This window comes from Pygocentrus nattereri, chromosome 10, assembly GCF_015220715.1.
Source record: "Pygocentrus nattereri isolate fPygNat1 chromosome 10, fPygNat1.pri, whole genome shotgun sequence".
Lineage (NCBI taxonomy): Eukaryota > Metazoa > Chordata > Actinopteri > Characiformes > Serrasalmidae > Pygocentrus > Pygocentrus nattereri.
In genome coordinates, this window is record NC_051220.1 from 44,677,719 (window position 1) to 44,687,395 (window position 9,677).

Genomic DNA, 9,677 nt, shown 5'->3' on the forward strand with positions numbered 1-9,677 from the left:
AGGGTCAGCCACTAAGCGAGCAGCGTAGGCTACAGGGCTAACTCAGCTAGCAGGGCTGAACAGCTGAAGGAAGGAGGAAGACGAGTTATAGGTCAGAAGCGAGAGCTTTCTGATCTTTCTCTTTTGATGCTCCGGCTGGCTGTGGCAGCGCTGCAGCGCTCCTGTCAGGAAGAGTTAGTGGACACAGCAGTTTCTTTAACGGCCCGAACCTGAATCTGGAGCCCATGTGTGCTGAAGAATGCAATGGTCGGTTGGTGTGTGTAACACCAGGGGGAGTGTGTGTGTGTGTGTGTGTGGGGGGGGGGGGGGGGGGGTTTGTATTTCAGTCGTCTTTATGGTCTCAGAGAAATAATCAGACATTTGTGATTAAGTAACTACCTACTCTGTAAATGAGCGGCCCAGCCTGACTACGGTTAGTGACTCACCATGGCGAAGCTGAGGTGAAAGGTCATCAGCAGGAGGAGGAGTAGGTGGTGCTGCAGGTTCATCAGGACTGCGCGTGACTGACAGGTGAGTTACTGCGTTACAGTCACAGCTCAGGTGTACAAACAGGAATAGATCAGAAGAGGATTCGTCACAAAGAACCGCAGAAATTTCTGCTGCACTTTATTTATATATTTATACTATATTTATAAAACAGACTTTAATCAGAGCTTAAACCATCTTCACTACAGACCCTGAGGGTTCATTACCCACCACACACACACACACACACACACACACACACACTCATTCAACACAAACTATATACACTATATTTCCAAAAGTATTCGGTCGTCTGGCTTCACACGCATATGAACATGAGTGACATTCCATTCTTAATCCATAGGGTTTAATATGATGTCGGCCCACACTTTGCAGCTATAACAGCTTCAGCTCTTCTGGGAAGGCTTTCCACAAGGGTTAGGAGTGTTTATGGGAATTTCTGACCGTTCTTCCAGAAGCACATTTGTGAGGTCAGACCCTGATGTGGGACGAGAAGGCCTGGCTCACAGTCTCCACTCTAATTCATCCCAAAGGTGTTCTATGGGGTTGAGGTCAGGACTTTGTGCAGGCCAGTCAAGTTCTTCCACACCAAACTGGCTCGTCCACGTCTTTATGGACCTGCTTTGTGCACTGGTGTGCAGTCATGTTGGAGCAGGAAGGGGCCGTCCCCAAACTGTTCCCACAAAGTTGGGAGCGTGAAATTGTCCAGAATCTCTTGGAGCTGAAGCTTTAAGAGTTCCTTTCACTGGAACTAAGGGGCCGAGCCCAACTCCTGAAAAACACCCCCACACCATGATCCCCCCTCCACCAAACTTTACACTCAGCACACTGCAGTCAGACAAGTACCGTCTCCTGGCAACCGCCACACCCAGACTAGTTCATTGGATTTCCAGATGGAGAAGCGTGATTGGTCACTCCAGAGAACACGTCTCCACTGCTCTAGAGTCCAGGCGGCGTTTTACTCCACTGCATTCCACGCTTTGCATTACGCTTGGTGATGTAAGGCTTGGATGCAGCTGCTCGGCCATGGAAACCCATTCCATGAAGTTCTCTACGCTGTTCTTGAACTGATCTGAAGGCCACATGAAGTTTGGAGGTCTGTAGTGATTGACTCTGCAGAAAGTTGGTGACCTCTGCGCACTATGCCCCTCAGCATCCGCTGACCGCTCTGTCATTTTACGTGGCTGACCACTTCGTGGCTGAGTTGCTGTCGTTCCCAATCGCTTCCACTTTGTTATAATCCCACTGACAGTGAACTGTGGAATATTTAGTAGTGAGGAAATTTCATGAATGGACTTGCAGGACTGTGCAGGTGGCGTCCGATCACGGTACCACGCTGGAATTCACTGAGCTCCTGAGAGCGACCCATTCTTTCACTGTCTGTGGAAGCAGTCTGCAGGCCGAGGGGCTCGGCTTTATACACCTGTGGCCATGGAAGTGACTGGAACACCTGAATTCAGTGATTTGGATGGGGGAATGAACACTTTTGGAAATACGGTGTAATACTACTAACCCTGAGAGAGCTCATTACTCACCACACACACACTCACGCACAGAGTATGCACACTCCCTCACTCACTTGCTCCTTCACTCCTCATTCAGTCTCTCACTCACTCATTAGTTTCCTTAAATTACTGGCACTTACCGTTCTCTGTCTCTCTCCGTCTCTCTGATCCTCCTCTCTGTCTTCTGTTGTTTTTCTCTCTGACGCTCACCTTTTCTTTCTTCCTCAGCTCCTCTTTTGTTTTTTTCACTCTTTCATCTTTTAACTGTTCAGCTGTGCTCTCACTCTCTTACTCTCACTCTCTCACTCTCACACTGTCACTCTCTCAGTCTCTCTCTGTCTCACTCTCACTTTCAAACACACACACACACACGCACACACACACACACACACACACACACACACACACACACACACACACACACACACACACACTCTCTCTTTCTCTCTCTCGCTCTCTTTTTCTCTCCATTTGGTGCTTGAGAAAAGAAAAACAAAAGAAAGCATTTGAATGTGATTAACAAGCTGTAGTTGAAGACAGAACTAATGAGTTGTTTGTTAGTCTGTCTCTCTGCTCTGGACCGTCTCTCTGCTTCTCTCTGCTTTTGAGCATCTCTGTTTTGGAGTGTCTCTGTTCTGGAGTGTCTCTGTTTTGGAGCGTCTCACTGTTCTGGAGTGTCTCTCTTTTGGAGCGTCTCTCTATTTGGGTCATCTATCTTTTTTGGAGCATCTCTCTGTTTTGGAGTGTCTCTTTGCTTTGGAGCGTCTCTCTGTTTTGGAGTGTCTCTCTATTTTGGTCTTCTGTCTGTTTTGGAGTGTCTCTCTGTTCTGTATCATTTGTCTGTTCTGGAGCATCTCTGTTTTGGAGTTTCTCTCTGCTGTCACTCTGTTCTGGAGTGTTTTTCTGTTTTGGAGCGTCTCTCTATTTTGGTCATCTCTCTGTTTTGGAGTGTCTCTCTGTTTTGGAGCATCCCTCTGTTTTGGAGTGTCTCTCTGTTTTAGAGCGTCTCACTGTTTTGGAGTGTCTTTCTATTTTGGAGCGTCTCACAGTTTTGGAGTGTCTTTCTGTTTTGGAGTGTCTCTTTGTTTTGGAGCGTCTGTTTTGGAGCATCTCACTGTTCTAGAGTGTCTCTGTTTTGGAATGTCTCTCTGTTTTGGAGCATCTCACTGTTCTAGAGTGTCTCTGTTTTGGAATGTCTCTCTATTTTGGTCATCTCTCTGTTTTGGAGCGTCTCTCTGCTTTGGAGCATCTCTTCGTTTTGGAGCGTCTCTCTGCTCTGGAGTGTCTCTCTATTTTGGTCATCTCTCTGTTTTGGAGCGTCTCTCTGTTTTGGAGCATCTCTCTATTTTGGTCTTCTGTCTGTTTTGGAGCGTCTCTCTGCTTTGGAGCATCTCTGCTTTGGTCATCTCTCTGTTTTGGAGCGTCTTTCTGTTTTGGAGCGTCTCTCTATTTTGGTCATCTCTCTTTTTTGGACCGTCTCTCTGTTTTGGAGCGTCTCTCTATTTTGGTCTTCTGTCTGTTTTGGAGCGTCTCTCTGCTTTGGAGCGTCTCTCTGTTTTGGAGCGTCTTTCTGTTTTGGAGTGTCTCTCTGTTTTGGAGCGTCTCTCTGTTTTGGAGCGTCTCTCTGTTTTGGAGCGTCTTTCTGTTTTGGAGTGTCTCTCTGTTTTGGAGCGTCTCTCTGTTTTGGAGCATCTCTCTGTTTTGGAGCGTGTTTCTGTTTTGGAGCGTCTCTCTGCTTTGGAGCATCTTTCTGTTTTGGAGCAGCTCTCTGTTTTGGAGCGTCTCTCTGTTTTGGAAAGTCTCTCTTTTTTGGAGCGTCTCTCTGTTTTTGAGTTTCTCTCTATTTTGGTCATCTCTCTGTTTTGGAGCATCTTTCTGTTTTGGAGCGTCTCTCTATTTTGGAGCATCTCTCTCTTTTGGAAAGTCTCTCTCTTTTGGAGCGTCTCTCTGTTTTGGAGCATCTCTCTGTTCTGCAGCATCTCTCTGTTTTGGAGTTTCTATGTTCTGGTGCGTCTCTCTGTTTTGGAGTGTCTTCATCTTTTGGAGCATCTCTCTGTTTTGGAGTGTCTCTCTGTTTTAGAGCGTCTCACTGTTTTGGAGTGTCTTTCAATTTTGGAGTGTCTCTTTGTTTTGGAGCATCTCTCAGTTTTGGAGTGTCTGTTTTGGAGCGTCTCACTGTTCTAGAGTGTCTCTGTTTTGGAGTGTCTCTATTTTGGTCATCTCTCTGTTTTGGAGCATCTCTTTGTTTTGTAGCGTCTCTCTATTTTGGTGTGTCTCACTGCTTTGGAATGTCTCTCTATTTTGGTCATCTCTTTGTTTTGGAGTGTCTCTCTGTTTTGGAGCGTCTCTCTATTTTGGTCTTCTGTTTGTTTTGGAGCGTCTCTCTGCTTTGGAGCATCTCTGCTTTGGTCATCTCTCTGTTTTGGAGCGTCTTTCTGTTTTGGAGCGTCTCTCTGCTTTGGAGCGTCTCTCTATTTTGGTCATCTCTCTGTTTTGGATCATCTCTCTGTTTTGGAGCATCTCTCTGTTTTGGTGCGTCTCACTGCTTTGGAATGTCTCTCTATTTTGGTCATCTCTCTGTTTTGGACCGTCTCTCTGTTTTGGAGCGTCTCTATTTTGGTCATCTCTCTTTTTTGGACCGTCTCTCTGTTTTGGAACGTCTCTCTATTTTGGTCTTCTGTCTGTTTTGGAACGTCTCTCTATTTTGGTCTTCTGTCTGTTTTGGACCGTCTCTCTGCTTTGGAGCATCTCTGCTTTGGTCATCTCTCTGTTTTGGAGCGTCTCTCTGTTTTGGAGCGTCTCTCTATTTTGGTCATCTCTCTGTTTTGGACCGTCTCTCTGTTTTGGAGCGTCTCTCTATTTTGGTCATCTCTCTTTTTTGGACCGTCTCTCTGTTTTGGAGCGTCTCTCTATTTTGGTCTTCTGTCTGTTTTGGAGTGTCTCTCTGCTTTGGAGCATCTCTGCTTTGGTCATCCCTCTGTTTTGGAGCGTCTCTCTGCTTTGGAGCGTCTCTGTGCTTTGGAGCGTCTCTCTATTTTGGTCATCTCTCTGTTTTGGAGCGTCTCTCTGTTTTGGAGCGTCTTTCTGTTTTGGAGCGTCTCTCTATTTTGGAGCGTCTCTCTGTTTTGGAGCATCTCTCTGTTGTGGAAAGTCTCTCTGTTTAGGAGCGTCTCTCTGTTTTTGAGCGTCTCTCTTTTTTGGTCATCTCTCTGTTTTGGAGCGTCTCTCTGTTTTTGAGCGTCTCTCTATTTTGGTCTTCTGTCTGTTTTGGAGCGTCTCTCTGCTTTGGAGCATCTCTGCTTTGGTCATCTCTCTGTTTTGGAGCGTCTCTCTGTTTTGGAGCGTCTCTCTATTTTGGTCTTCTGTCTGTTGTGGAGCGTCTCTCTATTTTGGTCTTCTGTCTGTTTTGGAGCGTCTCTCTGCTTTGGAGCATCTCTGCTTTGGTCATCTCTCTGTTTTGGAGCATCTCTCTGTTTTGGAGCGTCTTTCTGTTTTGGAGCGTCTCTCTGTTTTGGAGCATCTCTCTGTTTTGGAAAGTCTCTCTGTTTTGGAGCGTCTCTCTGTTTTCGAGTGTCTCTCTATTTTGGTCATCTCTCTGTTTTGGAGCATCTCTCTGTTTTGGAGCATCTCTCTGTTTTGGAGCATCTCTATATTTTGGAGCGTCTCTCTGTTTTGGAGTGTCTCTCTATTTTGGTCATCTCTCTGTTTTGGAGCATCTCTCTGTTTTCGAGCATCTCTCTGTTCTGGAGCATCTCTGTTTTGGAGTTTCTATGTTCTGGAGCGTCTCTCTGCTTTGGAGCATCTCTTCGTTTTGGAGCATCTCTCTGCTCTGGAGCGTCTCTCTATTTTGGTCTTCTGTCTGTTTTGGAGCGTCTCTCTGCTTTGGAGCATCTCTGCTTTGGTCATCTCTCTGTTTTGGAGCGTCTCTCTGCTTTGGAGCGTCTCTCTGTTTTGGAGCATCTCTCTGTTTTGGAGTGTCTGTTTTGGAGCGTCTCTCTGTTTTGGAGTGTCTCTCTGTTTTGGAGCATCCCTCTGTTTTGGAGTGTCTCTCTGTTTTAGAGCGTCTCACTGTTTTGGAGTGTCTTTCTATTTTGGAGCGTCTCACAGTTTTGGAGTGTCTTTCTGTTTTGGAGTGTCTCTTTGTTTTGGAGCGTCTGTTTTGGAGCATCTCACTGTTCTAGAGTGTCTCTGTTTTGGAATGTCTCTCTGTTTTGGAGCATCTCACTGTTCTAGAGTGTCTCTGTTTTGGAGCGTCTCTCTATTTTGGTCATCTCTCTGTTTTCGAGCATCTTTCTGTTTTGGAGCGTCTCTCTGCTTTGGAGCATCTCTGCTTTGGTCATCTCTCTGTTTTGGAGCGTCTCTCTGTTTTGGAGCATCTCTCTGTTTTGGAGCATCTCTATATTTTGGAGCGTCTCTCTGTTTTGGAGTGTCTCTCTATTTTGGTCATCTCTCTGTTTTGGAGCGTCTCTCTGTTTTGGAGCGTCTCTCTATTTTGGTCTTCTGTCTGTTTTGGAGCGTCTCTCTGTTTTGGAGCGTCTCTCTATTTTGGTCTTCTGTCTGTTTTGGAGCGTCCCTCTGCTCTCTGTTTTGGAGTTTCTATGTTCTGGAGCGTCTCTCTGCTTTGGAGCATCTCTTCGTTTTGGAGCATCTCTGTGCTCTGGAGCGTCTCTCTGGTCTGGAGCGTCTCTCTGCCTTGAAGCATCTCTATGTTTTGAAGTGTATCTCTGCTTTGGAGCGCCTCTCTGTTCTGGAGTGTCTCTTTTTTGGAGTGTCTCTCTGTTTTGGAGCATCTCACTGTTGTGGAGTGTCTCTGTTTTGGAGCGTCTCTCTATTTTGGTCATCTCTCTGTTTTGGAGCATCTCTCTGCTTTGGAGCATCTCTCTGTTTTGGAGCGTCTCTCTGTTTTGGAGTGTCTCTCTGTTTCGGAGTGTCCCTCTATCTTGGTCATCTCTCTGTTTTGGAGTGCCTCTCTGCTTTGGAGCGTCTCTCTGTTTTTGAGCGTCTCTCTGCTTTGGAGCATCTCTGCTTTGGTCATCTCTCTGTTTTGGAGCGTCTTTCTGTTTTGGAGTGTCTCTCTGTTTTGGAGCGTCTCTCTGTTTTGGAGCATCTCTCTGTTTTGGAGCGTCTCTCTGTTTTGGAGCATCTCTCTGTTTTGGAGCGTCTTCTGTCTGTTTTGGAGCGTCTCTCTGTTTTGGAGTGTCTCTCTGTTTTGGAGCATCCCTCTGTTTTGGAGTGTCTCTCTGTTTTAGAGCGTCTCACTGTTTTGGAGTGTCTTTCTATTTTGGAGCGTCTCACAGTTTTGGAGTGTCTTTCTGTTTTGGAGTGTCTCTTTGTTTTGGAGCGTCTGTTTTGGAGCATCTCACTGTTCTAGAGTGTCTCTGTTTTGGAATGTCTCTCTGTTTTGGAGCATCTCACTGTTCTAGAGTGTCTCTGTTTTGGAGCGTCTCTCTATTTTGGTCATCTCTCTGTTTTCGAGCATCTTTCTGTTTTGGAGCGTCTCTCTGCTTTGGAGCATCTCTGCTTTGGTCATTTCTCTGTTTTGGAGCGTCTCTCTGTTTTGGAGCATCTCTCTGTTTTGGAGCATCTCTCTGTTTTGGAGCATCTCTATATTTTGGAGCGTCTCTCTGTTTTGGAGTGTCTCTCTATTTTGGTCATCTCTCTGTTTTGGAGCGTCTCTCTGTTTTGGAGCGTCTCTCTATTTTGGTCTTCTGTCTGTTTTGGAGCGTCTCTCTGTTTTGGAGCGTCTCTCTATTTTGGTCTTCTGTCTGTTTTGGAGCGTCCCTCTGCTCTCTGTTTTGGAGTTTCTATGTTCTGGAGCGTCTCTCTGCTTTGGAGGCTCTCTTCGTTTTGGAGCATCTCTGTGCTCTGGAGCGTCTCTCTGGTCTGGAGCGTCTCTCTGCCTTGAAGCATCTCTATGTTTTGAAGTGTATCTCTGCTTTGGAGCGCCTCTCTGTTCTGGAGTGTCTCTTTTTTGGAGTGTCTCTCTGTTTTGGAGCATCTCACTGTTGTGGAGTGTCTCTGTTTTGGAGCGTCTCTCTATTTTGGTCATCTCTCTGTTTTGGAGCATCTCTCTGCTTTGGAGCATCTCTCTGTTTTGGAGCGTCTCTCTGTTTTGGAGTGTCTCTCTGTTTCGGAGTGTCCCTCTATCTTGGTCATCTCTCTGTTTTGGAGTGCCTCTCTGCTTTGGAGCGTCTCTCTGTTTTTGAGCGTCTCTCTGCTTTGGAGCATCTCTGCTTTGGTCATCTCTCTGTTTTGGAGCGTCTTTCTGTTTTGGAGTGTCTCTCTGTTTTGGAGCGTCTCTCTGTTTTGGAGCATCTCTCTGTTTTGGAGCGTCTCTCTATTTTGGTCTTCTGTCTGTTTTGGAGCGTCCCTCTGCTCTCTGTTTTGGAGTTTCTATGTTCTGGAGCGTCTCTCTGCTTTGGAGCATCTCTTCGTTTTGGAGCATCTCTGTGCTCTGGAGCGTCTCTCTGGTCTGGAGCGTCTCTCTGCCTTGAAGCATCTCTATGTTTTGAAGTGTATCTCTGCTTTGGAGCGCCTCTCTGTTCTGGAGTGTCTCTTTTTTGGAGTGTCTCTCTGTTTTGGAGCATCTCACTGTTGTGGAGTGTCTCTGTTTTGGAGCGTCTCTCTATTTTGGTCATCTCTCTGTTTTGGAGCATCTCTCTGCTTTGGAGCATCTCTCTGTTTTGGAGCGTCTCTCTGTTTTGGAGTGTCTCTCTGTTTCGGAGTGTCCCTCTATCTTGGTCATCTCTCTCTTTTGAAGTGTCTCTCTGCTTTGGAGCGTCTCTCTGTTTTTGAGCGTCTCTCTATTTTGGTCTTCTGTCTGTTTTGGAGCGTCTCTCTGCTTTGGAGCATCTCTGCTTTGGTCAACTCTCTGTTTTGGAGTGTCTCTCTGTTTTGGAGCGTCTCTCTGTTTTGGAGCGTCTCTCTGTTTTGGAGCGTCTTTCTGTTTTGGAGCGTCTCTCTGTTTTGGAGCGTCTCTCTGTTTTGGAGCATCTCTCTGTTTTGGAAAGTCTCTCTGTTTTGGAGCGTCTCTCTGTTTTGGAGCGTCTCTCTATTTTGGTCATCTCTCTGTTTTGGAGCGTCTCTCTGTTTTGGAGCGTCTCACTGCTTTGGAGTGTCTCTCTATTTTGGTCATCTCTCTGTTTTGGAGCGTCTCTCTGTTTTGGAGCATCTCTCTATTTTGGTCTTCTGTCTGTTTTGGAGCGTCTCTCTGCTTTGGAGCGTCTCTCTGTTTTGGAGCATCTTTCTGTTTTGGAAAGTCTTTCTGTTTTGGAGCGTCTCTCTGTTTTCGAGTGTTTCTCTATTTTGGTCATCTCTCTGTTTTGGAGCATCTCTCTGTTTTGGAGCATCTCTCTGTTTTGGAGCATCTCTATATTTTGGAGCGTCTCTCTGTTTTGGAGTGTCTCTCTATTTTGGTCATCTGTCTGTTTTGGAGCGTCTCTCTGCTTTGGAGCATCTCTGCTTTGGTCAACTCTCTGTTTTGGAGCGTCTTTCTGTTTTGGAGTGTCTCTCTGTTTTGGAGCGTCTCTCTGTTTTGGAGCATCTCTCTGTTTTGGAAAGTCTCTCTGTTTTGGAGCGTCTCTCTGTTTTGGAGCGTCTCTCTATTTTGGTCATCTCTCTGTTTTGGAGCGTCTCACTGCTTTGGAGTGTCTCTCTATTTTGGTCATCTCTCTGGTCTGGAGCGTC

At 46.2% G+C, this 9,677-nt stretch overlaps 1 protein-coding gene across 1 annotated transcript in view; it reads right to left on the reverse strand.

The window, feature by feature from the left end:
• The window catches only part of LOC119264190 (SPARC-like protein 1), a 22,630-nt gene extending 22,094 nt beyond the window's left edge, over positions 1-536 (reverse strand). The window contains exon 1 of the mRNA XM_037542291.1: positions 426-536. Within this exon, the coding sequence (XP_037398188.1) occupies positions 426-488 (63 nt within the window). The 5' untranslated portion in view covers positions 489-536. The remainder of the gene's footprint in view (positions 1-425) is intronic.
• Positions 537-9,677: the final 9,141 nt, after the last annotated feature.